The sequence below is a fragment of the Thrips palmi genome, unplaced genomic scaffold, assembly GCF_012932325.1.
Source record: "Thrips palmi isolate BJ-2018 unplaced genomic scaffold, TpBJ-2018v1 HiC_scaffold_16, whole genome shotgun sequence".
In the NCBI taxonomy this organism is placed as follows: domain Eukaryota; kingdom Metazoa; phylum Arthropoda; class Insecta; order Thysanoptera; family Thripidae; genus Thrips; species Thrips palmi.
Genome location: NW_023144625.1, coordinates 13,748,081 through 13,773,386, shown reverse-complemented (window position 1 = coordinate 13,773,386; position 25,306 = coordinate 13,748,081). Strand labels below are relative to the sequence as shown.

The window sequence follows — 25,306 nt, the reverse complement described above, 5'->3', positions numbered from 1 at the left end:
CGCCCGCCTCGTCGCGCGTCTGCCGGCAAGAGGAGATAGGCCCCGGCCCGCCCCGCCCCGCCCCGCGTTGTGTAACTGCAAAACGGCCGGCGCCATTCGTCCCCCGGCGCCCTGCAGGTGCGGTTGGTCTTGTGCTGCTCGCGCTGCTCGTGCCCGGGCGGCCGTTAAAGTGGACGCATGCCGGCAGTTAAAAGGGCGGTGTGTGATGTCACTCACGTGGCGCCACGCGTACCCACGCGCCCTGCTGCTGTCTCTCTCTCTGTCTCTCTCTCACTCTCGCCCAGCCAGACTACTGCGACTCGCGGCCACGTCGCCGCTCTTCGTCCCGCGAGGATGAGACGTGAAGGTCGCGTCCTCCTCCTCCCCTCCCAGCGCCACTGCCGCCACTGCCGCCGGCTGCACAAAGTTGGCTCTGTCCGCGTGATGCCGGCCTCGGGCCTCGGGGGGCCCCGCCGGTCCTGGTCCCGGTCCCGTGCAGAGCTCCCTCAAGCCCGGAATATTTGGGAAAGTCGTCGAAAGGTCACACGCAAAAAAATGTCATGGAGGGTTTTAGCAGATGATACCCCCACCTTACCTTGAAACAGACATGGAAATGTACGTACAAGACACGTTAAAGTATTAAATTGACTCATTTTTGGTCAACGGTTCTTTTTAAGTCATTTTTTATGAAATCCTGGTTGACAGCTGTCAACAGGATCGTGTTGAGCCTGATAGGATCATGTGTGGTCCGAGCTATCCCAAACAGAAGCATGAGTACCCGCCCACAGCTCCGCTAGAGTACCCAGATCACCGGGACCCCGTGAGACTCGACAGGCGGTGCTCGAGTCTGCGTGAAGCGCGGTTTGACATTTAGGCGACTCGGTGCGGCGGCAGTGCGGGGGCAGTGGGGCGGCGGGGCTGCGAGCGGGAAGGGGAGGTTGCAGCGCCGGGCCTGCTTCCGCCACGCCTCCGCCCCCTTCCCCTCGCCCGGAGACGCGGGCTGCCGGCGGTGCGGGCGTGCCGAGGCCCAGCCGCCTCCAGCATGCCTCCAGCATGCCTCCAGCGGCACGTCACGGGCAACCAATGGGAGCACGCCGCGGCCGGGTGGCTGGCCAATGGCGGGGCCGACTCACCTGCACCGCTGCACCCCACCCCCGCGGGGCTCCCACGCCGGGCCCCTCGCCGGGGGCGCCATCGATCGCCTTGCCGGCCTGCCCCGCCACGCCCCCGCGGTCCAGGGACGCCCCCGCGGTCCAGGGACGCCCCCGCTGTCGGCGCTGTCGGCGCGCCCACGCGAACCACAGCCGCAAACCCGCAAACCTAGTGGCGGACAGCGTTCTGGACGCCGCGGCCGGGGTGCGCTGCGCCAGGCGCGCTGGGAGCCGCGCACGGTGGCCTTGGCTTCGCCGGCTGCCCCGGCGCGGGCTAGGTGTCGTTTATCGTGTCTAGGTGGCCGTCAAGGCCGCGCGCTGCCCTTTGCGTCGGCCGGCGCGGAGCCCTTTGGTCCTCCAAGGCGAGGCCCTTGATGGCGTTGGCCGCGTCCCCAGCCGGGCCATTCAGAAGAGTCGCCTGGTCGCTCTGTCTCCGTCGCACTCGTGTAGCTCTCCGTAAAGGTGCGAGGGAGGCAGCCGCGAACCGCTCCTCTGCACCGCTCGCCCCGTGCGCGCGCACTTCTCACTCATTAGCACGTCCCCGATGGCGGGGGGCTCTCTCGCCGCGCTGGCCGTGCTCGCTGTGCCACATTTCGTGGCTCGTCAGTGACGCGCGCCGCTTAGCACTCGGGTGCGGGTTCGAATCCGGGTGCCGGCGCACCGGTTTGCGCTAAGTGCGCGTCGCCTCGTGCGAATTCGAGGTGCTTAGCGGTCGCGTCGTGGTGGCTGGGTAACATGCATGAATTGGTCGCGTGGGGCTGGGGGATTGTGATTTGGGGCTGCAGCTTGGGCGGGGCGGCCGTCGCGGACGTCCGTGTCTCGCCGCGCCTCGCCTCCCGGCCGGGGGGGCTGCGCCGTGCGCGGCCTTGGCCTTTTCGGGCCTCTCCGCCTCCATCCGCCGCCCCCGCCGCCCCCGGCCGTCGGGTCGATATAGGCCTCGGTGCACATTTGGAAGGGTCGCGGCGTGCCTCTCCTCTCCTCAGCCTGCCTTTTTGCTCTGAGAGAGAGAGAGAGAGAGAGAGAGAGAGAGAGAGAGAGAGAGAGAGAGAGAGAGAGAGAGAGAGAGAGCACTGTCTCGTGTCGCGCGCAGACTCGGCCCGCCTGCCGGCTGTGCCGCTGCTGTGCCAATTCGGCCCCGGATTCGTGATCGGCTGCTTTCGCAGACACGGCGTGACACCAGCCCGTCCAGATAGTGTCTCGGTTCGAGTGGGTGGGCGCGGCAAGGGGCGCCTTGGTTCGGCTTCGGCTCCACCGATCCCTCCTACACAGCCCGCGCGCCGATGCTCGCTTGGCTTTCAAAGTCAAGTGAGCCAGGATTGACGAATGGTTATCAACGGCAATTTTTAGTTTTGGCAGGCCTTGGACCCGGCAGGCAGGCAGGCCCGGCCGCCTGATACCACGCGGGTATTTCGCAGTACAGCGCCCCGTATCGGCTTCCCCAAGGACTTTTGCATTTGCTCGGGTTCGGGCGTCGTTAGGTTACGGTGCGGTGGGCAAATACATGGAGGCGGTCGGTGCGAGCGCGTCGCGGCGTCGTCGGCGTCGTCGCCGTCGTCTGCGTCCGCCTCGTCCTTCCCGGTGCCCTTGGTGGCGGCGCCGCCGAATCGCGCATTCTGCGGCGCGGGCTCCGTTTTGCAGACACGGCAAAACAAAACCACCCCCCGCCCGCCCCGCCCCCTCCCGCGCCCCACGAGCAGAAGCTTAGGGCGATAAAAGCCCCGCTGCTCGTGTTCTCGTGTTCCCGCGAGTCGCATGGAGAGAGAAAAAGAGAGACAGACAGAGCGGCTAATGAATGCGATTTGTATTTGTGTTGGGTTCGGCTGGGACTGGAAGTTGTTTGGTTTGCATGGAAGCGGTCGCGCACGGCGGCGTCCCATCAACTCTTCGGCCTCCTCGCCGTTCCTAGTTATCGGTGAGATTTTCTCGTTGCGGTTTGCCCCCCCCCCCTCCTTTTTCACCCGCGCGCGCTGACATTGACGCTCGCGTTGACTGGCGTGTCGTGGCGATGAAGGGGTTATCGAGTGTGGACCCAGCCAGGCTGAGCCAGCCGCCCTTTCGAAGCCTGCCCGCGTACGGCGCTGTGGCCAACCGTTGTTACTTGTTTTTGTTTGCTGTTGTTGATGTTTTCGTGCTGTTTTGTTTGGAGGGGGGGTACATCGTTTCCTTGATAAGCGGAGTGATGGTCACAAACTTTCGTCGAACGGAAACGAAGCGAAAAAACGAATCCGACGGAGAAGAGGGAGATAGACGGGTAGACGATACGCGCGCAGGAAGGGAAAGGTTGAAAGGTTCCTCCCTCCGCGCCTCGGGGGCGAAAGGGCATGGCTGTGGATCGCCACGGTAAGGCACAGATAATCACGTCCTCGCGTCTTTGCTTTGCTTTTCTGTGTGAGGATAAAATAATGCTGAAAAGTAATAAATGCGATCGTATAAATTTTTCTCATGGAAGGAAAAAACGCAGTTATCGTGTCGTTTTTGTTTTCTTGCTCTTTTTTTTGCAGTGGAGCTCAGTCGCGACGTGCAAACCGATACACTGCCATTGTGCCGGCTAGACAAACGCGGCGAACATGAGCTGACAAACGATGCCTAGACCTTTGTCCGCCGAGTGGCGCGACACGCACACGCTCACACGCGCGCGAACTCACACTCTCCAGAGGCTCGTCAATTTTTTTATAATTTTTTTTTTACAACTGCAAAGAAATGGTTACTGCCCGCGCTGGGGTGCAAGGACTAGACTGCGAGGTCGTCGAAGCAGACGCCGGTAACGCCGGCCTGCAGACTGATTCCGAGAGGCGCCGTCGTCGCTCTGTCTCTCTCGCACTCGTGGGGCGTCCCGCATCGGGGCGAGAGAGACAGAGCGACGAAAACGGCTCTCGGAATCGGTCTGCTACGCCGCACGCAATGAGTCGCTAGTCCGGGAGGTGTGCCGGCCGGTGTGCCTGTGCATGCATATGGATGTCCTGGTCGACCACGTCGCGCCAGCCATGCCCGGGCCAGTCCAGCCGAGGCACGCCCGCTGCCGTTTACGCAACGGCATGGCGTGACTTTTGCCGCTTTTCCTGTAAAGCGTCGACTTTGGCCCTTTGGCCGTCCGACCGGGCCTCAGCCTGGGCCAGCCACCTCGCCGTCCTGTCAGTGCCAGTGTTGTTGACCGAGCCCCTCCCGCGCCCCGCCGCGCCCCGCCGAACTTGGGGCCCCGGTCGCGGATGGGTGGCTTGAGGTGGCTTGGCGGCGCTGACTCTGTATCTGCGTGTGGTGCGCGCCAACGCGGTGTTGCCCACGGCCTGCTCCATAGCCCGCTGCGGGCCCGGCGTGGGGGGCGCGCGTCACGGGGGCCTCAATATACGAGAGGAATCCGGACCGATTCATTTTGGCACGGCATGGTTTGTGGCCGGCAGCACCGGCCGGCCGCCTAAACAGGCTGGCGTTTTCGGAGAGGCGAGGTTCACTGGCCGTACCGTGGCGTGCCTTGCCGTGGCGTGTCCTGCCGTGGCGTGCCGCCGTGACTAGCCTCTCGGCGGGGCATCCGGGCATCTCCACGTGCCGCGGCCCTTGCCGGGGCGCAGGTCTCTGGCCTCGCCGGACGACCCCCCCCCTTTTTTTTGCACGGGCAAAAGAGCGCGACTATGCGAAGCGAGGAGCGCGGCGAGCCCCCGCGACGTGGCGGCGTGCTGGCCTAGGCCAGGCCGGCCCAGAGGCTCGCCCAGAGGTCCGACCCGACCCGGCGAGAGGCGCCGCGGGTTTGCCGGCTCTCGGACCCCGCCAAGCTAGTCATTCCACCGCGGTGCCGGCCGGGGCACATCCTGTACCCGTGTCCCCGTGGCCCATGCGGCACGGCGGGCGGCCGGCGGGTGACACGACATCATTCGAAGCAAGGCCACGCTTGGCGCTGCCGGCACTGCCTGCCGTGGTCTGCCGTGCCCTCGGCCATGCCCGCGGCCGTGCCGCCTGCTGCCGTTTGTTCTTTGTTTCTGCGTGCAAGTCGCCTCGCCTCGCCTCGGCCCGGCTGGCCACTTTACTTGAGGAGCGGAGCGGAAAAGTTTGGGCCGGCTGCGGGCGACGGCGGCGGGGAGGTGCGGGGACGGGGCTAAAATAAAAAAGATTGCCCCCTCCCCCTCGGCAGTGAAGCCACGCCATCGCGTGCCCCGGCGTGCCTGCACGCCTGCAGGCGCCGTGCGTGTGCACGTGTGCGCGTGAGCACGAGCGTGTCGCCGTCGGGGAGATGACTTGTGTCTGAATGGCTGGTGCTTGCCTTCCAGCAGCCTCCCTCCCACACGGACGCCGTTCGGAGTTTGGGGATTTGGACTCCAATATTTGTCGTGTGGGACGTGGCCGACGCGACACTGTGACCTTGGCTCGCGTCGAGCTCCCCTCCCAGTCCGATTCCAAGAGTCGTTTTCGTCGCTCTGCCTCTCTCGCACTCGTGGGCGCAGCTTTTAGGGGCGAGAGAGGCAGAGCGACGAATGCGACTCTCTGAATCAGTCTGCAGCCCGGCAGGCCGTCAGCCCGGCAGGCGGGCCGCCCCGCCGTGCGGCCGTGCTGCGGGGTTGCCTACCCTGGCGGCCGCGGGCGCCGAGGCACTATCGCGGAGCACCGCGGAGGCAGTGTAGTGACGCAGCGAGCCGCGCCGGATAAATGAGCTGGTTATGTCACTCCGTCTGCGCGCTGCGCGCTAAAGCCCAAGCAGCCCAAGCAGCCCGAACCCTCGTCGCCCAGCCTGGGCTGGGCAGGGCAGGCGCCGCGGCTGTGCTGGGCTCGGGGCTCTGCGGGGCACTGCCGCATTGTTTGTTTGTTTGTTGTGGTCCGCGGTCCGCGGGTCCGCTGTCGGGCCGGCGCTTCGCTCCGCCCTGCTTCGCGTTGCCCCGCCTTGCTGTGGGTCGTCTGCTGCACGCCTCCCCGCCGTGATTCCCCCCCCCCCTCCACAACCCCGTTTCGCAAAGTGGATCATTGCGTTTCCTGGGCGCGCTGCGCGCTGCGCGGAGTTCGGCCCCGCGTGCGCGATGCGTCTTGAGCGCTATCAGGATCAGGCTGGCCGAGGCTGGCCGATGTAAACAACAACAGAGACGACGCGGACGACGCGGACTGGCCGGCCGGCCGGCGCCCATCCTCCGGTCCAGCCGACTCCTCGCGGTCGCGGTGAAGGAGTGTGGGGTGGCGCACTCATGGGGCGGCCCGCATGGGAGCGAGAGAGACAGAGCGACGAAAACGACCCTCGGAATGGGTCCACTGGCGTGACGCGCGCGGTGCTCCCGCTCGACGTGGATGCTCGTGTCGGAGCGGAGCGCTCCCCTCCGTCGCCGTGTTCTCGTCGCGGTCCTCGTCTCGCGTGCGTGGCGCCTCGCCGTCATGCTCGTCATGCCCGTCATGCCGCCAGCCGCGCTGTCTCCCTCGCACCCTTGAGGGGAGCCCCGTGAGTGCGACGGAGACGGAGCGACGAAAACGGCTCTTCGGCATCGCTCGGCAGTAGCGCGGCGGCGGCCTTTATCTCCCGAAACTACAACACACTCACTCACTCACACACACTCGCTCACTCACACACTCTCCACTCGGGGAGCCCTAGGCAGAGAGAATCCGCACTATACTTTGTCACTCTGTCTCTCTCGCACCTCCACGGGACGCCTCGTGAGTGCGAGAGAGTGCGTCGGGAACCAGTTTGCTTGCGCGTTGCGGGGGTGTACTCGGCGCCTCGGAATGGTGGCCGTCAGCGCCGTGCTGCTGTGTGTCGCGTGGATGTCGCTTCGTAGCAGCAGGTAGCAGCGACACGGCTGACTTGGCTTTCTCGCGACGGTTTCACGCCCCGCGCCGCCCCGCCCCGCGCCGCCCCACCCCGCCCACGATACGCACCTGATAACACAACGCCCCGCCGGTGTTTGTTTTGGCACCTTAATTGGCAGAGTTGATGACTAATGGGGCTATTTCGGGCGCTTTTGTGTTCCAGATCCCAGCTGTGCTGCAGAGTCTAGGGACGACAGAGCTGCTCACTTTGGTAAGCACGGTTAAAAATGAAAGAAAACAAAACGGAAAAAGACGTTTAGAAAGTTTAAAACTGTCTATAGGTTATGGGAAATTCAGGCGGGGCATTGTGTATTATTTTTATATTTGCATGAGAGTGAGTATTGACAAGGTTTTCCTGTGGTCAAATGCAGAGAAGGCTGCTCTAGTTAAGATTGTGACCTGGTGTGACCTTTTTCGTTATCGGTGCAGCGCGTTGAGTGATAGTGGCTGTTGTATTGTTTACAGCATGGAACCAACACGGACAGCGGGCTCACTTGCAAAGCTGCCTCCTTCGATGGAATAGACAAGTATGCATTGGCAATAGCAACTTTCAATTTGTTTCAAGCTTCTGATAAGGCGACGTAGCTGGGTACTGATTGTGCCTCTCCGATGGTCTGGTTCCAGGTTCAAGGTTGACAATTCAATTCTTCACCCCGTCATATCGGAATGGTAAGTTCCACCATCATGAACCGCTCAACGTGGCCCCGGCATGCCGCGCTAAATCCATCCATACACGACTGCCTCTCTCGCACTCACGGGGCGTTCCTATGGGTGCAAGAGAGGCAGAGCTTCGATGGCTCTCGGACTCAATCTACCGGTTCAGTTCGGCGCTTCGCCGCCGTGGTTTGATTTACCCGCGAGTCCCGTTTTTGTTCTGCGCGAGTGCTGCCTCCTGGCGGCGAAACAGCTAACTGGGGCAACGCGCGGCGCTGCCAACCCAGCAACCGCACGCTCAAACATTCCCACCCATTTGCAAACTTGTCGCCTCGCTGGCCCGCCTCGAAATCAAGTTTCTGTTTCGTTCCGACGATGTCCCTTTCTCTTTGGCGGTTCTTAGAGTCGTCTCCGTGGCAAAATCGGACCGCCAGAGAAAGGCCAGACGAATGAAAAGGGGGCGTTGACGTTGCTTACGTTTGCGACGATCAGCTGTTGTTTTTTTAAGACATGGCTCCTTGATGAACAACAAATTTCTTTTCACCTCCAAAATATCCAAGCCAGCCCAGTGTGGAATCTGCAAGTGCTCCGTTGAGGTCCCGGGCGAGAACTGTGTGCTTCGTAACCATGTCCATGGGTCTGGCGGGCCAACTTGCCAACCGCGGTGGTAGATACCTGTTTGGTGCAGCGGTGATACCTCCTAACCTCTGCATGAGCAGAAGCTGGAGGGTTCGCCGGGTAGCAACCAGTTCCCTTGCCCTTCACGATGACAGGGGTGGCAAAGAGGAACTCAAACACACAATCATTTTGTCTCAAAACGGCCGCCACATCCAAGAACTGCCTGTCATCGTGAGGCAGGCCAAGTTGACACCAGCTCTGTGGGGAGAAGACGCAGTGCAGAGCGACAGCAGTGATGATGACAAGAATCTGCTCATTGATGTGCCACCCACTGAAGAGGAACTGAATCAGCTTCGTGACGTTTTGAAAGGCTGTCGCACTCTGAAGCACCTCCTGGAGTTAATTTGGGAAATGCCATCAAACGAGGTCTCTCCCATTGTATTTGTTGAAATGTTACGCAAGCTGATTGAGCTTGAAAACAACCAACATTATCGAAGGAAGACACCACCAAACAATGGATATGAAGAAAAAGACAAAGAAACTACCCAAACAAGAGATGCTGCTGTGTGCTCTCTTCTTGAAACCATTGTTAAGCGAGGAAGCCCGAGGCACATATTGGAATCACTAAAAATTATTACCAGGGATATGACCAGAGCTGCCACTCGCAACAATAATTCTTGGGTGGGTCACTACCGTTCAAGACTGAGTCATGAAGCCTTAATCTTAGCAACGGACTCAAAGTATTCCATCCCAGAGCTTTGTGAAATAGTCCACGCCTTTTCATACATATTTAAAGAAGATTATGAACTAATAGATATGCTTTGGGTTGGATTTGAAGCTAAGGCTAGTGACATAGACTCATCAAATATTGTGGATGTATTTAGAGTTTTGCCATTTTTTCGAAAGAGCCGCAAAGTAGTATTTGCTGATGTCGAGTATTCATTTCTACAAGTTTGTTGGAGTCTTTCTGGAGCAGCAATTGCAGAGATTATGGCCTCTCTTCAGACTTGCAAAGAGGTAGGTTTCTCTGCTCTACGTACTTGGTTGGAAAACAAACACAATTTTTAATACTCTGACCAACCTCCTTTTGCAGCAAAATTATAAGCCATCGGAGCGCATTCTTGCTGAAATTTCACACTGGATTGCTACCAATATTGATTCTATCACGGAGGAGGAATTTGTTGATATTGTGGCTGCTTTGTGTGGCCTAGAATATAGCAGTCCTAGAATTGTGCAGTCTTTTGAGAAATATGTCAAGACTCACAACACTGTAAGAATAACAATGCATTTATCTATTGTTTGTTATGCCTATTTTACTTGTTGTTTCTTATGTCTTTATCTCTATTTTTTACAGAGCTCAGAACTTTTTGCTAATGTTATGGAATTCTGCTCTAAATTTCGTCTACGATCAACACCAATATTGGAAAGTTGTGCAAGTCATACCATCAAGAACTGTATGAACATGTCTCCAGTTGTCTTAAAATCAATATTTTCCCCATATGGAATTTTGCATTACACTCCTAGTCAATCAAGCTTATTCCTTGATGCAGTAGAGAAATCATTCAATGAAAATTTTGCAAGATTCAGACCAGAGGATGCAACTGACATAATTTTGTCTTTAGTTTATCTTCACCGCTACCCTATACAATTTGTTAGCAAGATTTTCAATTCTCATTTTCTTGATCGCCTTGACTCTTGTCAAAATGAAGAGACAGTGAGATCCACACAAAATAAGCTTAAGTTATTTGATATGGCTATGACTTTGGACTGTAAGGACTATCAAGGACCACTTTTACCTCGGGAAACAAATGTTAAGTCAATGTGGGTTGATAAAAGACTGACCAGAATAATAGATTCTGTTGTAGCTTCTCTAGAAAAGATAGCTGGTGCAAGAAAGAAAATTAGTCAGTTTGTATTAATGAAAGGTACACCTGCTGTATCACTTTACATTGTGGACATCCTTCTGCACCCAAGTTCTCCATCCTCTCAGCACAAAGGAAGAATTGCCCTGAGCGAAGATGAGCGAAGATCCAGTATAGCTTTCATAATTCATGTGCCTGAACATTATTGTGCTCAAATGGATCATTTAACTGGGCCTCAGGAATTACGACATCACCATTTTCACAGGCTAGGATTACGCACTGTAAAATTAAGATATGATGTAATGACAAGGTTACAGCCTCATCAAAGGTCTTTGGACAGATATTTGCAAGAAAGTTTAAAAGCTGTCAGAGAAACTAAAGCAAAACAATGACAATTGTAATACTAAGAGGATTTTCAATGTCATAGCCTGTTGAAATGCTAGGTTCTCTTGCCAAATGCTAATATATTTGACATTAGTAAAATTGCTGTTAATTGCTGTTTTCCAATTAGATTTGACTGACTTCTTTGAGATGGTTCATAATTTTTTAAAATAAATATTACTGTATGTTGCCAAGAGTTAAACCCCTCCTTTTCATAGAATATGTAGAATTTGGAACAAACAAGTGATTTTCGAATCGTGTATGTTGTAAGAAATGTCCACTGCCCACCATTCTTCCAGCAGCTAAAGTAAACTTTACTATGATGGTTTTTGGGGGAAGGGGTTAAATGTATTAGTTTTCAAAACATTTTGCTGTGATAGCTTTTAGTTTTGGCATATAGATTTTCTTGCGTTGTTTTAGGTCCTCTCTCTGATAATGTAAAATCATAATTTTAAGTCTTTTAGTCCTACGATTTTTATAAATTCCATGCAAATGTAGAAATTTTTGTTTAAGTGTTGATTATTTATTTTCACTGTATTCAACATTACTGTGATATTATAGTTAGTTGTGGGCAGCCTTTATATCACTGCTGAGTTTGAAATATTAGTCCAGCTCCCTATCTAAACCCATTTGCTGCTAAATTCTGTGACAGTTTTCAAAACCTAACTCTTAATGATGACTAGTCTGCAAATCGTGTTCTCAAGTTTAAGTTGTCTTTTTGTGCTGGACATAACTGAACCGCATTATCTTAAATAATGTCCATATAATAATAGTTGTTATTTAAGAGGAGATTGTGCTTGTCGGATATTAAACCCTCCCCGAAAATATAATTTTCATTTGTTGTCATATCAAATGATGTTCCTTTTCTCACCTCGTTACCCTCTGCGGGTCGCATTACATTCCCGTGAACAAACACACACTCGCACCGGCCGGCAATGACACAAGGTTTGCACTTGTTGCACCGTGGGGCGTGAGCATCACCTCGCGTCGGAGCGCCCGCGAACTTCGGGGTAGGCCAGCCCGGCATACAGGCGTGCGCCTGGAGGGAGTGGTTGCCTACCCCTTCCATTGCAGGGGCCTGGCCCAAGGCCTGGCGCTACGCACTCACTTTGCCTCTGTGGTTGCAGCCGCGTCATCAAGACGCCCCTGGAGCTGGAGGTGCTGCGCTACGTGGTGCGCGTGTCGTCCGAAGCGCACGTCCTGCTGATGCGCTCCATCGTGCCCGGCATGATGGAGTACCAGTGCGAGGCGGCCTTCAAGAACTACGTGTACCAGCACGGCGGCTGCCGCCACGTGTCCTACACGTGCATCTGCTGCACCGGCGAGCGCGGCGCCACGCTGCACTACGGCCACGCGGGCGCGCCCAACGACTGCGGCGTCATGGACGGCGCCATGTGGTAAGGGCTGCTTTTCTGGAGGAGGGGTGAAGGCGGCCAAAACTCTAGACACGTTTTGAGCTCCAGAGTCGCTAAACACGACTCGAACCGAACGGTTCGGAGAGCAATCCATTAATGGGGTCACACGTTCGGTTCGAGTCCCATTTAGCGACGCTGGAGCTCAAAACGCGTCCGGGATTTTGACCGCCTCCACCGGTCTTCTGGCCCGCTGTGGGGCGGGGGTCCGTTGAAACTGTCCTCACTGGTTTGTCTTGCAGCCTGTTCGACATGGGGGCCAACTACTATGGCTACGCTGCCGACATCACGTGCTCCTTCCCCGTCAACGGCAAGTTCACCGCGGACCAGCGCCTCATCTACAACGCCGTGCTCAAGGCCAACCTGGCGGTGATGAGCGCCGCCAAGCCCGGTGAGCTTTCCGCCCCGCTGCCCGCCGTGCATGTCCATGTCCTCCACAGCCTCGGCGGCCTCGGCTCCATTCGAATGACCCCTTACTTTTATTCTCTTTCGTTCTTGCAGGCGTGTCCTGGGTGGACATGCACCGCCTCGCGAACCGAGTCATGCTGGCCGAGCTGACCACCGGAGGGCTCCTGAAGGGCGACGTGGATGAGATGCTCAAGGTGAGTCGCAATCGGCTGCCTCTATCCTCTCGCACTCGTGGAGCTTCTTCTGACGTGATTTGTCCGGCGCCCAGGCCGGCCTCGGCGCCGTGTTCCAGCCGCACGGCCTGGGCCACCTGCTCGGCCTGGACGTGCACGACGTGGGCGGCTACCTCGCCAAGGACCCCCCGCGGCCCACCGAGCCCGGCGTCAGCAAGCTGAGGACGGCGCGCACCCTCAAGGCGGGCATGGTGCTCACCATCGAGCCTGGCTGCTACTTTGTGGAGCACGTGAGTATTGGCACGGCACTGCCGTGCAACAGTGGGCCAGAAGACTGGCGAGGGTGGCGGCCGGTGCAGACTAGACCCTTTGCCGCCTGAAAAGACTGTTATCGAGTTGCCCCTCCTCCGCAGCTGCTCGTCGAGGCCCTCGCCGACCCCGTCCAGTCCAAGTTCCTGGTCCGCGAGGCGCTGGAGCGCTTCCGCGACTTTGGCGGTGTGCGCATCGAGGACGACGTGCTCATCACGGAGACCGGCTGCGAGAACCTCACCCTCGTCCCGCGCACGTGAGTGCTGCCCTGATGCCGAGAATCGCTTTCGTCGCCCTGTCTCTCTCGCACTCGTGGGCGCCCCCTGTAGGTGTGAGAGAGAAAGAGCGACGAAACCGACTCTCGGAATGAGTTTGCTTGGCCTCGCTGTAGCGCTAGCTAACGAGTCCTTGGCTGATGCTCGGCGCCGTCAGCGCATAACGCTTTCTTTTCTTTGTCTTTTACACCAGGGTCGAGGAGATCGAGGCCACCATGCAGTCCAGGGACGAAGGCGCCAAGCTGCCCGCGCACATCACCAAGGCGTCGCATGGACTACCCAGCAACTGGCACCCCTGCTAGCCGAGGGCCGCGTGCCGCGTCGCACCGTTGTCTCTTTTGTCAAATTTAAACAGTTTTCTATTGTTTAAAGGATTGGATTGGTCCTGCTGACCTATTTTTATTGTATCAAGTGAGAGATCAGTATGGAATTGTTATTTCCAATGTAAGTCTGATTCACATAGTATTTTTGTATTGTTTTGTATTATTATGCATTGGTACTGAAATGTCTTGTTTCCATTGTTAGTAAAATATGTTGGATGCTTAGTGTCATACTATTAGCCCCACAAAGTAAAGTGAGTAATAAAGGAACACATTCTGTTTTACTATGAATATTTCTTTATTATGTAATTTGCTTATGTTTCCTGTATTAACTTTACAGTTTTTACATCATCTTAATTTGTACAATCCTTAACAATCAGTCATACGTACAAAAAATTTAAGATGAAATATCACATACCTATACCTCCCTCCAGAAATGAAACAATATCAAGGAGAAAGGGTTTCAATATCAACTCTCCATGTCAGTAAAACCAAACATAGGACAAAAGAAAAAGGATTACTTTATGCTCTCTACTTTGAAGTGATCATGAAGAAAATGAGTTTGTAAGATTCGTTCAAACATTCAATGGCAGAATTTATGAACGCCATGCAATTAAGATACTTCTCAAAAAAATTGATTAAAGGGACAAATAAAAATAGTACACTAAGAGCAAGACAAAAATGTTACCGTTTTATATCTTCCACCAATTTCTATGCATTTAAATATTTTCTAAAAATTCACAATTTGCTACAAATGTATCATAGCAAATCTTGGAGGATCTAACTCAGCATATTCATTGCTTTATGTTACACCTCACATTTTACATTTAGGGATGACATCGAGATTGTGATTACACCAGTTGATTCGAATTCAATAATTAACACAGCTGAATTACCCATGGTTACAAAAGGAAGCATTGAATAGTTTCGAGTGCTCAAGACTTTTCCATTTAACAGAACACAGTCTTCTTGATTATTTTTAATCAGTATACAGAAAATGGATAGGATATTTTGGTTGAGAAATTACACTGCCTTGCTTTCAAGAATGTTCTATTTGTTTTCTTTTGCTCTTTTTGCTCAAAAGGAGTACAACACAAAACAATGCACAATAAATCAAACCTTCTGTGGCAAGGTGATACAGGCAACAGTACCAAAATTCAGAAAACAGAAACTAGCACTGATTTAGGGACTTCATTAACACAACAGGGAAACAAACTAACTAGCTTGTTAAAAAACAAAAAAACTATTTTGAAATAGATCATCAGGCCTAATGATTCGCCAAGAGTGAAATTACAACACAGTAACAAAGTCTCCTCAAACTTCCAGAAGTCAGTTTATAGCAAAATAAAACATATGTTGGCATTTTAAATAAAGGTTACAAAACAAAAATAAAAGATCATTGCCATGTGACTTGATACATTATCAATGGAGTTCAATAAACAACTGAGCATAGCATTTCCTTATCTGAAGAGCAGTTTGTCAATGAGTGCTGAGCTGATCCTGCTTGAAACCTAAGTGACAACCACTGCAAAAGAGAAAACAATGAGTTATGCAAATATGAATAAATGGTGGCATTTAGGAGCAACACCTAAGAATCAAGACACGTACCTTTTAGTTGTGCACTGACTGTTGCAGACGTTCAATGTCTTCTACGCTAAGCATACCTTGGGCAGGCACTGAAGGGCCTGATCTGGCTTGAGCCAGCAGTTGAGGTGAAAACCAGCGGGAAAGTTGATTGCCATTTGATCCTACATCTCCAGAGCCACCATGTGACATTTCTGAGAAACGAAAAAATAAAACCGCTTAATAAAATAGAACATTTGTTAAGTTCATTGGTCTTTGGAAAGTACAAAAAAAAGGTGAAATACAGTACCACTCTTATGATTTTGAGAGAAGTTGTTTCCCATCAGCATTTGCTGAAGTGTAGATGTATTGTGTTGATGATGATTCTGCACACCACTAGGGTGAGGCTGCATGTGTTGGCCTGTTAAAATTGAAACAGTTACATTAGTTATTAAATCATAAGGACATAAAAATTATGAAGTACAAACACAACTGCAAATGTGGCACCCAACAATCTAACAGATACGCACCTCTTGGATTTGATGATTGAGATAAACCAGGACGGGCTTGCATCATGTTCATGTTGTACTGCGGGGGCTGCTGGGCCATATTTGGTGGAGGGGTACTCATTGTCATCTTGGAACGAGGAAACTGTGAAGGTGGTGGGCCTCCTCGCATGTAAGCAGGCAGTGCCTGCACCTGCTGCGGATGGTTCGGTGGTGGACCACCAGGCTGAGATACAGAGTCGTTTCCTGAATAGGTGAAGTTGTTGCTAGACTTCAGGATAGGACGACCTGCACATGGAACAGACACAGAAACCATTTTAAGCAAACAGTTGGATAACGAAACAAGTTGACAGCCAAATATTTTTTGAAAAACTGAAGTACAATTGCAAAATGAAAGGCATGCATGACATGCAGTCATAAATAAAGCATATGGCCTGGGTGCAGAGCAACTATATCAAGCTGATAAAACCTTGGAAGAAAATGCATGGAAGAGTAAGTGAAAAGAAAAATCATAAGAAAGTCTATGTCAACACAAACTTCAGGGAAACAGCACATAGGCGATGACACAAAACCAAACAAACTCATATTCACAAAAGAAGCCGCATCTCAGCTTTGGTAGGAAGACTTCAATTTTATCAGGTGGTGCAGCTACCAAGCGTGAAGTGCTTCAACACGAAATAAGGGCACAGAAGCTGATGAAGCAGGAACAGTGCTACATGCAAGAGAGGATCAAACCAGAGCCAAAATCTTCAAGAAGCAAAATTAAGAGCAGCACAGAACTGACCCTGAGGCTGATTCTGAGATTTGTTTTGATTCCAATTTTGAGGCATTCGATGTTGAGGTAGCTGCTGAGATTGCTGCTGCTGCTGCACCTGAGACGCTGAAATCTGCATAGAGGGATGCCGAGAACCCTGCTGCATTTGCTGAAGGTCATTCAGAGTGAGCCCAGCTGGCAATCCACCTGTACACAATGTCACATAATAACCCACTCAACACCAGCTACCGAATGCAATGCAACTGTTGCACTAGGACTTTCCAATTGTAAAGAACATTCATGGAACAGATAATGCATCAAAATAGTCTTCAGGGATAACACACTAAAAAATTCTTACCTATCTTTTGATCACCATCCTTTTCAGCATTCATTTTCTTTAAGACCGAGGTAGGAGTGAAGGCTAATGGAGAAGGGGAAGACATAGGATGCTTCATATCGTTCTTGTTCATAGCATTGAAATTTCCAATATTCGGAGAAAGTGACCTGCAGCAAAATTTACGAGCAAAATGTTACAAGATCTTAAGAAGATAAGATATGCCAGACAACAATCAATACATTACCTGTGAGGTTCCTGACGCTTCCTTAAGGTTTCCTTTTGTTCCTCCAACTTCTTCTTTATCAATGCTGATTGCATATTCTGATTATGAAGAGCCATGTCTCTGGGTGATGGAACTCTTTGCCCTGGAAAATTTAAAAAAAGGTAAGTAATACATGAGACATGGCTGAGATAAGAAAGCATCACAAGGGATGCCACCACACAATACACACCCATATAATCACCACTGCCTTTGAAGGAGTGGGTTTTCAGAATGCTGAGTAACAGCTCTTGATGACGCCGAGTAATAGCAGGGTTCTGAAGTTGCTGAACAAGATGCTGAATTGTGATTTCTCCCTGCATGAGCCCTGAAATTAAAACAAACTTTAGCACACTTGATAGCATTCAAAGTAGAAATAAAGTCAAAAAAGTTTAAAACTAAAACCTCTTATTATGGCTTGAGCTTCAGCCCGCTGAAGCAAGTCATGATTCAAAGGGGTGTTAGCGATAAGAGATTGAACATCAGGAGGCAGGGGTGATCGGTTTGAAGAATGCCCACTGTAGTGTCCGGACTGCATCATCTGACCTTGACGCCTGTTAGATTGTTGGTGCATTTGATGAGGCTGGTGCATTTGTTGCTGAGACATACGAGCATTGTTCATAAGCTTTGTCAACACGTCTTGCTGCTGTCTTTGCTGAAAATTTAGGTAAAAATTAGTACTTAGTTTTCAATGCTCAGGAGAATGAAAGAAATGCTTAGCACAGATTCAAACCTGCTGTTGCTGCTGAAGTAGCTGTTGTGTGTGATGTGGATGCTGCTGCTGCTGCTGTTGTTGAACTTGAAGTAACTTCACAAGCAAGTCCTCAGGAATCTGCATCGGCTGTGACTGCTGGTGTGGTGAACCAACTGAATTGAATGATTGCGGAACGCCTGAGAAAGCATTCATCATAACTAGCAAGAGAAAAGTAAAAAAAAAAAAGTTACAATTGGTTTTACAAATAACAGATTAAAATAAAACAATCACATGACTCATGAGCAGACAGACAAATATAACCCACCATTGTTAGCAGCACCAGGAGCCTCACTCCCAACTTGAGGTTCGTGGTTCCGCTTCATAATCTAGAAATTACAAAACAATTGTCAAGGCAACATCTATCTTTGAAAGCAATGTGTTCCAGTTATTATTTAAGATGAAACCATACCAGTTTCTTGAAAGCAGCAACATCATCCTCCCTTTGCTGCAGCATTGGTGGAAGTCCACCATGATGCACAACACTGGCAATAGCAGGATCCGCCAACCTAGGTTCTCTGACCGGAGGCATTGCTCCGCCACCATCCATAGACTTTGGACGCATTCTTGCTTCCAATTCCTCAACGCTGTGAATCTTACCAGAAGCTTCTATGGACAAAAACAAAAAGTCAGCAGAAGTAGCAACATGGCATGCCAAATAAGGCTTCATGCAAGATACAAACCTAAGTCTTTTATACTAGGAATTTCGCCTGGAACAGGATGAGATTGGGACTCAGATCCTCTGTGCAGCATTTCTAATAATTTGTTGGGCTGGTTTTGTTGTCTAGCCTGAAGTTGCTGCTGAAGGAATTGCTGCTTTTGGTGAGTGTTAGCAGCAGGGGAGATGGGTGCAAAGAAATTGTCAAGTCCCTTTTCCAGAGGAATGGTGATCCTTGTTTCAGGCAAGTCTGGAAAAATAAAATTAGTCAATAATACTGAATCTTATTTTACCATAAAAAGACACTTAAGTTACTCCTACCTTGTAACATATTGTTCAGGTCATCAGGTACTGCGCGGACACTATCTTCATTTGTTGGACTGTTCTTAGAAAACCATTGCCGGAACCTTGAACCACCTGATGCAGCTTCTGCTTGGCCACCATTCTGGAGTAAGATATGTGAACACATAAGCAATCACAATTTAAAACAGAAAAGATCACATTACATAACATCATTAGAATTTCATACATACCATTAGCATGGGTAAAGAATCACTCTTCAAGAAATCATCAAGATTAAAGTCAAGCTGAGGTGTTTCAGATGCATGACCAGCTTTCCCATTCTCAACCTGAGCAGGTTCTGAATCCAATTTCTCTTTGACATCCTTCCCATTGCCCGAAGCATCAGTCAGGGACTTCAATTGTTTGGCCCTCTTCTCCTTCGTGTCAGGTGAAGATGTTGCTAAAGGACCAGCAGCGCGAGACTTGTCAGATTTATCGCCCTTGCCATCTTAAAACAACAACTACAAATTAGTTGGAATTTCGCACAAGAATGCAAGACATAAACAACAATCATTACCAGGTGAATTCTTCTTCATAGTTTCTTGAGGAGGTGGCGTTGTTGCTGTTCTACCAATCGAAATACTTGAGTCAGAGTTCTTCCTGCCAGCTGGCGTTACTCTAGAATCTAGTAAAAACCCAAATAACATGAAGTTCAGTACTAATGGAAAGCCTAAGCAAAGTTTAATGGTACAAAAAGCAACAGCTGAACTTACTTGCTTTGGTCCTAGTGTTTTTCTTGCCACGACCTGTAGCTTGACCATCTTCTGGAATGTCCTCAAATCCTCGTAGTTCAATTGTGTCATGTTGAGAAGTAGGACCAGCTGAAAATCAACAGAAAATGGATATGTTGAAAATAGAAGTGGGCATAAGCTACATGATAAATGAAAGGCAGCTCACCTGAGAACCACTCTGGTTCCTCCTCTCTGCTGTCATGGCGTCTCCTTCCATAGCGGTCATCTCTGTCTCTCCGGTCGTCCCTCCTGTCGTCCCTGTCATTTCGTCTCATGGAACGGTCAGTCATCCTGTCATCAATACGGTCATGTCGATCGTTACGGCCCTTCTCAAATCTCTTATCGAAACGGTCTTTCTCCATGTCACGCTCGCGGTCCCTGTCTCGCTCCCGATCACCTTCCCGATCACGAGGGAAGTCCCAGCCAAATCGCGGTCGGCGGCTATCATGCCTATGAAGAGAAAAGTTTTTCATCAAGACGGTCGAGACCATCCATGCCAGGGTGTCATTGGCAAGCCAAAGAACCCACCTTAAATCAGCGTCCCGCTCTCGGTGGTTGCGTTCCAAATCACCACTTCGACTCATGGGACCACTAGATGAACCACCCCCACCAGGACGGAATGAACCGTGCTCAGGGGCAAGGTTAGCATCAAGTTGGTCCCAAACCGCCTCCCGCATATCCCGTGAAGGATCACGCATCTCCCAAGACGGTTCTCGGGCTGGGATTCGCCCACTCCCAATCCGACGCGCGTTGGATAGCTCGCGATGGCCAATGTCACGGCCAAGGATTAGGTTGCTAATACAACAAAAACGCAAATTGAAATAACGCGACGTTGATAGCTACGATAGTGAAGCGGATAAAGCGATTCTCTGTTAGCGAGACAGAAAGCGTTATTGGTTGCTGTATTACCTCTCAGGTTTCCCGATGGGACTCTCAGGCCTGCGTCCAGACACCACTGAAGATTGAGTCGTTGGCACAAAACAACCTGAGTTAAAGCTGCGACGTTGTGGACTTAAGACAATACCATCCTGCTCCTTCCTAACTCTCTCCCGAGGGTCATTAGAGCGTCTCTGAAAGATTCGGAATAACATCAAAGTATCAGCAAGTTTAATTAGTAGTTAGTATAGTAAGATAAAGAATGCAATTTCCACACCATACCTTTTCAGCATTGCTAGTTGAATCTCCACGCCGTCTTGAATCTTCTTCAGTTGGAGTTTCAGACCTCTTCCGATCTCCATGCCAACGTTCAATGGCCCTATAAATACAAACACATGTGGTATTTTGAATTATTACAAAAATTTAGTAATTTAGTAATCTAACAGCACCGGAAAAGGATGAGCAAAGAATACTAATGCAAGAGAAAAAAAATGGGTTTCATACTCATTGTTGGGAGTATCCAAGCAGGCTGGCCGTTCATTCGCCAATGGATGAGAACGCAACTTCATAAGTTTCTCCTAAAAACAAAGAAAACATTTTTTTCAATTAAGCAGACAATAAACACGTACAGAAAGGGGAACCAAGGCAGGTTGAACTCAAATTAAATAATGAAAAGTAAACAAACAAACTAGGATCAAGCATACATACCCTTGAGTATTGAAGCTCAGGAACCTGGCGCGTCCGATCGTCATCCTCCTTGTCCTTGTCATCTCCAGACAATCCACCTTCACTCATGGCATTGCTTTCTTCAGCATCATCTGAAACAGACAACAACCTGAAGTTGTAGCCATTCAAAACAACACCCAAACTAGTGGCAGTTAAAACCCCGTCAAACAAACGCAAAATGTTCGCGACACGAGAAAAAGTGGGTGGGGTAGGGAGGGGGGAGGGAGCGGGGCGGGACGCCGACGACCACCGGATTCTGTCAAATGGGCCCACGATTGCGATCACCTGCCTGCCGGCTGAACCAAGTGTCATCAAGCTGCGATGCTCGACATGTTTCATGAAATGGCTTAACGGATGCGGGATGAGGTCGTACTTACTGTTTGAACGCTTCCTACCGGACCTCGGGCGGCGGAACCAACGCATGCCTCCACTTTGCACAGTCTTGCCCGGCAAAGGGCCGCCGGGCGGTCCCCTCGGCCTCCGGCGAGATCTCCTCACCCGCATAGGCCCAGCGGTTTCCATCTCCAGTGGAAACTCGTCAAAACTCAAAATTAAGTCCTTTCTTTTGGTTCGAGGAATTGAAACCTCAATCACGACAAAGTAGATGCAAGTCGTCGCTCAAGTGCGCGATGATGAATTTGATAGCGTGCTTCTATGCACGTGGTAGTACGGATAAAACTCACAAAATAGTATGTCACTTATCAACATAAAATCAATCGTCGGTGTTAACACAAGTCTTGCCCGTGAGAAAAGTTCGTGGTGCACGTTAGTCGCGAACACCGAGACACGAGACAACTTTGAGCCACAGCCCGCACGCACAGGGAGCAAAACACCGACTGTCAAGCAACACACGTTTCCGGGGAGCAGAGGGGCGAGGTAGGAGGGGGAGGGGGAGGCGGAAAGAGGTGGCACGCGGGACGCGGGAAACCGGCGGAGGTGAAATAAGGTGATAAAATACCCCACGGCACGCCAGTACGTGAAAGGGGACGACAATCCCACAAAGTTGTTCCAATGCAAATAGAAAGTAATACAACATTTGCGGTCATATCCGGAGGCAACAAAGGTTGGTGGCCAGGGGGGCGGGTAGCCAGGAGAAGGGGGAGGGGAGGGGGTGTAGATTCTTACGACAAACCCGGTGACAACACATCCACTCACAACTAGAATGAGGCGCAAAAAATATTAGGACATGCTTGTAAAGTGAATAAAAGTCTGTTATCTTAAAAGGTAAATTGGAAACACAGTACTGCATTTAAAAAAAGGACCAAAATGAGATGGGGCTATCTCTGATAAGAGCCAAGAGAAGAACAATTATCAGCCATATTACAAACAGGAATTCCCAAAATAAAATCTCTATTCTGTAAATGTAACAATAAAATGTAGAGCTACAATGAGTAAAGAAAATGGCATATCACATTAAGAAATGAAGCAACAGAGGGTTGGAAAAGCTACGTGTTAACTTTGATCGGTTATGGTTCAAGACCAAAACTACATTGAACAGAGAGAAAAATAGTAGCACAATATTCCTTAACACGACAAAATGAAATTACCATGAAAGAATGCCACATAGATTCTAAAATACAGGTCAGCTCCCCTCCCCCCTCCATCAATAGCCAGTGTGATATGATAAAGACAAAGTGAGCAAGATATCTATTTTAAAAAATCCTCGAGTGTCTGCAAAATTGCTACTCATTTGTACCAGAATAAGTCATCATTCAAAATTCCTAGCCAGACGTACCTAAAGGGCAAACTTAACCTACAAACACAAATGGCAACGAACTCACCTTCAGACATGGATTTTCTCTCTCTACTTGATAATTCCTTCCCTTCAGTTGATGTTGGTCTCGACATTTCTTCTTGAAGGGTATTACTTAACGATACTAAAAGATCTTGACTTAATAGGGCAAGCCTAACACTAAAGTAGATATCACAGACTTCAGTTAAAAACTAAGATTCCAGTACAAGGACTTCGATCCTCGGTCATGTTACGAACTCACACAGTATTTGAAAAGCACTAAGTTCAAACTTTCACCAAGCACAAGTACCGACGGGGTAGACAAATAAACCCAAGCATTCGAAAATCCACTGAGGCAAAAATAGAAAATGTCGGCGTATGACCTCTTAACCACAAGCGACTTGGTATCCAATGATTGAACACTTCTTCTATCAGTTAAAAATGCACAATTTTCCAGAGATTAAAACTGCAGCTTGCGCTCAACGTATAATAAAAGATTCATTATCGAAACACTGACAACTACTGCACATACACTCTCAAATTACAGATAAGACCAATAAGACTAACGCATCTACAGCGACGTTTCGTTTCGACAAAATCAATGGTCGTTGTTGTGGTAGTGACGTTATAAAAATAAAATTATTCAGACCCCTTTTCCTGATGCCGAAATGACAGCTATTATTTAGAAACGAAGTCTGGTTTTTATTGAACGTGAGGGGCTTTATAAAATGGTTTTCTGTTTCGTTTTCTTTGAAGGTTCGAGTGAGATATTTTTATTTTTTGGTTGGCTATACTGAATTTACTCGGGGGAGAGAGAGCAGAAGAGAAACAAGCAGAAAGCGCATCCGAGGGCCTGTTGACAGACAACAATTCAAGAATTCATCAAATTGCCAATTAACATCGAGAAGAAAGTTCCCAAAGTAGCTTGGAATATATGGTCCTAACGTATGTTCATTAGCCTTTTGTTCTAGCAATTCAATGTATTGATGAGTCATCCAGTTTTGTCATACATTTGAAGACCGCAACTCCTCACGTAAACAGACATGTTCAAAATAAATATTCAAAAGTGCTACTTCTTGTTCTGTTTGACAACAGTTTTTTTCCCCTAGAGCCAAAAGTGTAATAGTGTTAGCTATTTTTCATGAGCATTAAATGATCACCAGTTCATCCTACCTTCTTCATCCCTTTGTTTAATTATTTTTTCTTATTTTTCTTTCAGAAACTACAATGACTTTAGTCCTGGAAAGTCTTCAATCTTTCATCTTGGCACGTCCGCCAATTGTGACATTCTTTATTAGTTTGGTAGCCATAACACTTACAATATTTCTTGTTGCCTTCTACATAAAGGATAAGGATCTAGTTCTGGATCCACATGCTCGAGAGGTGGCTGAAATATTTGACTCTCAATAATTTCTTCACCCCTTGGCTTTATCTTTAAAGGTCCTTGTTTTCATGTTGTTTTGTTACAGGACTGGAACAGCCTCCTGAAATATCTTAATAGCCAAGAACTATGCATAAGTATACATAATTCCTCAACAGTTACAACTGGGATGAAACGTGAAGCAGCGATGCTCACAGACTCTTTGAATGGTATATGCTTCCCTGTTCAAATAAACAACCTTCATGCCAATCAATCTGTTTTGTTTAGGCTTGCAAATTCTATCCAGCTGGTAGGCCACATCAGCCTGAAAGGTATAGGCTCCATTCTTTTTTGCTCTTTTTAATCTTTTATCTCGTAAAACAACAGGAAGAGTGTATGTCTATATTGGCTTGTTTCATCAGAATGGGAAAGATCCTGCTCCAACCATGTAAGCCAACTGGAAAGGAATGCCAGTGTGGCAATTACTCTAATAGTACCAGCTGGTCTTAAAACGCAGAATGCCAGCTCTTGGGTTTTTTTGAGTGGGCTGCCTCACCCTCAACTGCCCAGTTCAAATCTTTGCCAAAATGTTGAAGTGAGCATCCAATGTGATACAAATTTAGTAGAACTTGCCCTTTTTATTGGTACTTTGTTTTTTAAATCTCATCCTAATCTGCTACAGGTGCCTAGCCAAGTAGCTGGAAAAATATCTTTAAATAACTTTTCGAATTTCCAATCTTATAGTGAGGTAAATAATAGCGTCTGCAGAACTGATGAGTTAATCCGACTTTTATACATTTCAAGTTCAATGCCAGAAGTATATTTAACCATGGCAAGTATTTTCTGTGTCTTGCTTCATTTCATCACACCTTTTCCGTTACTGAATGCAATTTTACTTTTAACTATCCTCTTTCTGTTTTTCAGGATGATAAACTTCAAATTTACTCCCACTTACTTCAAATTGGCTGTGTTTTCCTTGGCATTCTTTTCTTGCTCCTCATTTCTGGTGTGGTTCAAGGAAGGACTTTAGTCCTCACTAGACAGCACACACTTCTCCCCACCAAGGTAATTTTAAAATATCTTGAATTATCTTTGCTAAGGTAACTTTTGTAATAGTAGTTTTGATTTAATTCCAGGAAATATTGTGACCTGCCTTTAAATGGACTGCTTCAATTACTTAATGCTCACCGAACTAAAAGTGACTAGATTTGTGTTAAAAGTTAATGCTGCCCCTCAAAAAGGGCAAGACTTAATATTTATTTTCATTAAAAAAATATTTTAATTAATTTTATTTCAAACCAAAAGCTGAAGATGACATTCTGCAGTGTAGTGACAGCACACTTGTCAGAGTATCTTTAAAAGGTGTGAAGCTGTTTAAGTTTTACCCCACTCAC

At 49.5% G+C, this 25,306-nt stretch overlaps 4 protein-coding genes across 10 annotated transcripts in view; 3 read left to right on the top strand and 1 right to left on the bottom strand.

Annotated features, from left to right (window-relative positions):
- The window catches only part of LOC117642700 (xaa-Pro dipeptidase), a 37,783-nt gene extending 24,175 nt beyond the window's left edge, over positions 1–13,608 (top strand). Inside the window, exons 4-12 of the mRNA XM_034381151.1 lie at positions 7,069–7,116; positions 7,371–7,432; positions 7,530–7,574; positions 11,548–11,817; positions 12,075–12,223; positions 12,334–12,434; positions 12,509–12,703; positions 12,827–12,978; positions 13,191–13,608. Of these exons, the coding sequence (XP_034237042.1) occupies positions 7,069–7,116; positions 7,371–7,432; positions 7,530–7,574; positions 11,548–11,817; positions 12,075–12,223; positions 12,334–12,434; positions 12,509–12,703; positions 12,827–12,978; positions 13,191–13,299 (1,131 nt within the window). The 3' untranslated portion in view covers positions 13,300–13,608. The remainder of the gene's footprint in view (positions 1–7,068; positions 7,117–7,370; positions 7,433–7,529; positions 7,575–11,547; positions 11,818–12,074; positions 12,224–12,333; positions 12,435–12,508; positions 12,704–12,826; positions 12,979–13,190) is intronic.
- LOC117642699 lies at positions 7,584–11,250 on the top strand. Its single transcript, XM_034381150.1, has 3 exons — positions 7,584–9,194; positions 9,271–9,447; positions 9,532–11,250. Exons 1-3 carry the CDS (start codon positions 8,187–8,189, stop codon positions 10,429–10,431), a joined length of 2,085 nt encoding a protein of 694 aa, XP_034237041.1. The 5' UTR covers positions 7,584–8,186; the 3' UTR covers positions 10,432–11,250.
- A 378-nt stretch (positions 13,609–13,986) lies between the features above and the next one.
- LOC117642695 (eukaryotic translation initiation factor 4E transporter-like) lies at positions 13,987–23,146 on the bottom strand. Of its 6 annotated transcripts, none has more exons than XM_034381141.1 (24): positions 22,602–23,146; positions 20,803–20,912; positions 20,599–20,672; positions 20,377–20,473; positions 20,128–20,288; positions 19,747–20,013; positions 19,385–19,668; positions 19,201–19,308; positions 19,005–19,112; positions 18,679–18,935; positions 18,467–18,590; positions 18,171–18,395; positions 17,900–18,096; positions 17,756–17,816; positions 17,470–17,648; positions 17,142–17,391; positions 16,930–17,064; positions 16,722–16,842; positions 16,499–16,644; positions 16,171–16,347; positions 15,411–15,674; positions 15,191–15,301; positions 14,926–15,095; positions 13,987–14,842 (listed from the first exon to the last, which is right to left on the bottom strand). In XM_034381141.1, the coding sequence occupies exons 1-23, from the start codon at positions 22,666–22,668 to the stop codon at positions 14,929–14,931; spliced, it is 3,690 nt and encodes a 1,229-aa protein (XP_034237032.1). In that variant the 5' UTR covers positions 22,669–23,146; the 3' UTR covers positions 13,987–14,842; positions 14,926–14,928. The 6 variants fall into 6 exon arrangements, with proteins under 6 accessions (XP_034237032.1, XP_034237030.1, XP_034237031.1 ...); XM_034381139.1 differs by lacking the exon at positions 22,602–23,146 and adding an exon at positions 21,198–21,674; XM_034381140.1 differs by lacking the exon at positions 22,602–23,146 and adding an exon at positions 21,198–21,674 and having other exon boundaries at positions 17,900–18,093.
- Positions 23,147–23,337: 191 nt separating this feature from the next.
- On the top strand, positions 23,338–25,198 carry LOC117642707. 2 transcript variants are annotated; one of them, XM_034381164.1, is made up of 7 exons: positions 23,338–23,497; positions 23,772–23,935; positions 24,022–24,244; positions 24,335–24,507; positions 24,595–24,744; positions 24,837–24,977; positions 25,049–25,198. In XM_034381164.1, the coding sequence occupies exons 2-7, from the start codon at positions 23,780–23,782 to the stop codon at positions 25,058–25,060; spliced, it is 855 nt and encodes a 284-aa protein (XP_034237055.1). In that variant the 5' UTR covers positions 23,338–23,497; positions 23,772–23,779; the 3' UTR covers positions 25,061–25,198. The 2 variants fall into 2 exon arrangements, with proteins under 2 accessions (XP_034237055.1, XP_034237056.1); XM_034381165.1 differs by lacking the exon at positions 23,338–23,497 and adding an exon at positions 23,517–23,671.
- Positions 25,199–25,306: the final 108 nt, after the last annotated feature.

What these genes read in the sequence shown, in the direction of transcription:
- LOC117642699 (XM_034381150.1), top strand. Translation starts at nt 8,187, where the DNA reads ATGTCCATGGGTCTGGCGGGCCAACTTGCCAACCGCGGTGGTAGATAC. An exon ending in CTCTTCAGACTTGCAAAGAG is followed by an intron (nt 9,195 to 9,270) that starts GTAGGTTTCTCT and finishes CTCCTTTTGCAG; the next exon opens with CAAAATTATAAGCCATCGGA. An exon ending in ATGTCAAGACTCACAACACT is followed by an intron (nt 9,448 to 9,531) that starts GTAAGAATAACA and finishes TATTTTTTACAG; the next exon opens with AGCTCAGAACTTTTTGCTAA.
- LOC117642707 (XM_034381164.1), top strand. Translation starts at nt 23,780, where the DNA reads ATGACTTTAGTCCTGGAAAGTCTTCAATCTTTCATCTTGGCACGTCCG. An exon ending in TGGATCCACATGCTCGAGAG is followed by an intron (nt 23,936 to 24,021) that starts GTGGCTGAAATA and finishes GTTTTGTTACAG; the next exon opens with GACTGGAACAGCCTCCTGAA. An exon ending in ATCTTTGCCAAAATGTTGAA is followed by an intron (nt 24,508 to 24,594) that starts GTGAGCATCCAA and finishes AATCTGCTACAG; the next exon opens with GTGCCTAGCCAAGTAGCTGG.
- LOC117642695 (XM_034381139.1), bottom strand. Translation starts at nt 21,342, where the DNA reads ATGGAAACCGCTGGGCCTATGCGGGTGAGGAGATCTCGCCGGAGGCCG. An exon ending in CAACTAGCAATGCTGAAAAG is followed by an intron (nt 20,289 to 20,376) that starts GTATGGTGTGGA and finishes CGAATCTTTCAG; the next exon opens with AGACGCTCTAATGACCCTCG. An exon ending in GGAACCAGAGTGGTTCTCAG is followed by an intron (nt 19,309 to 19,384) that starts GTGAGCTGCCTT and finishes GTTGATTTTCAG; the next exon opens with CTGGTCCTACTTCTCAACAT.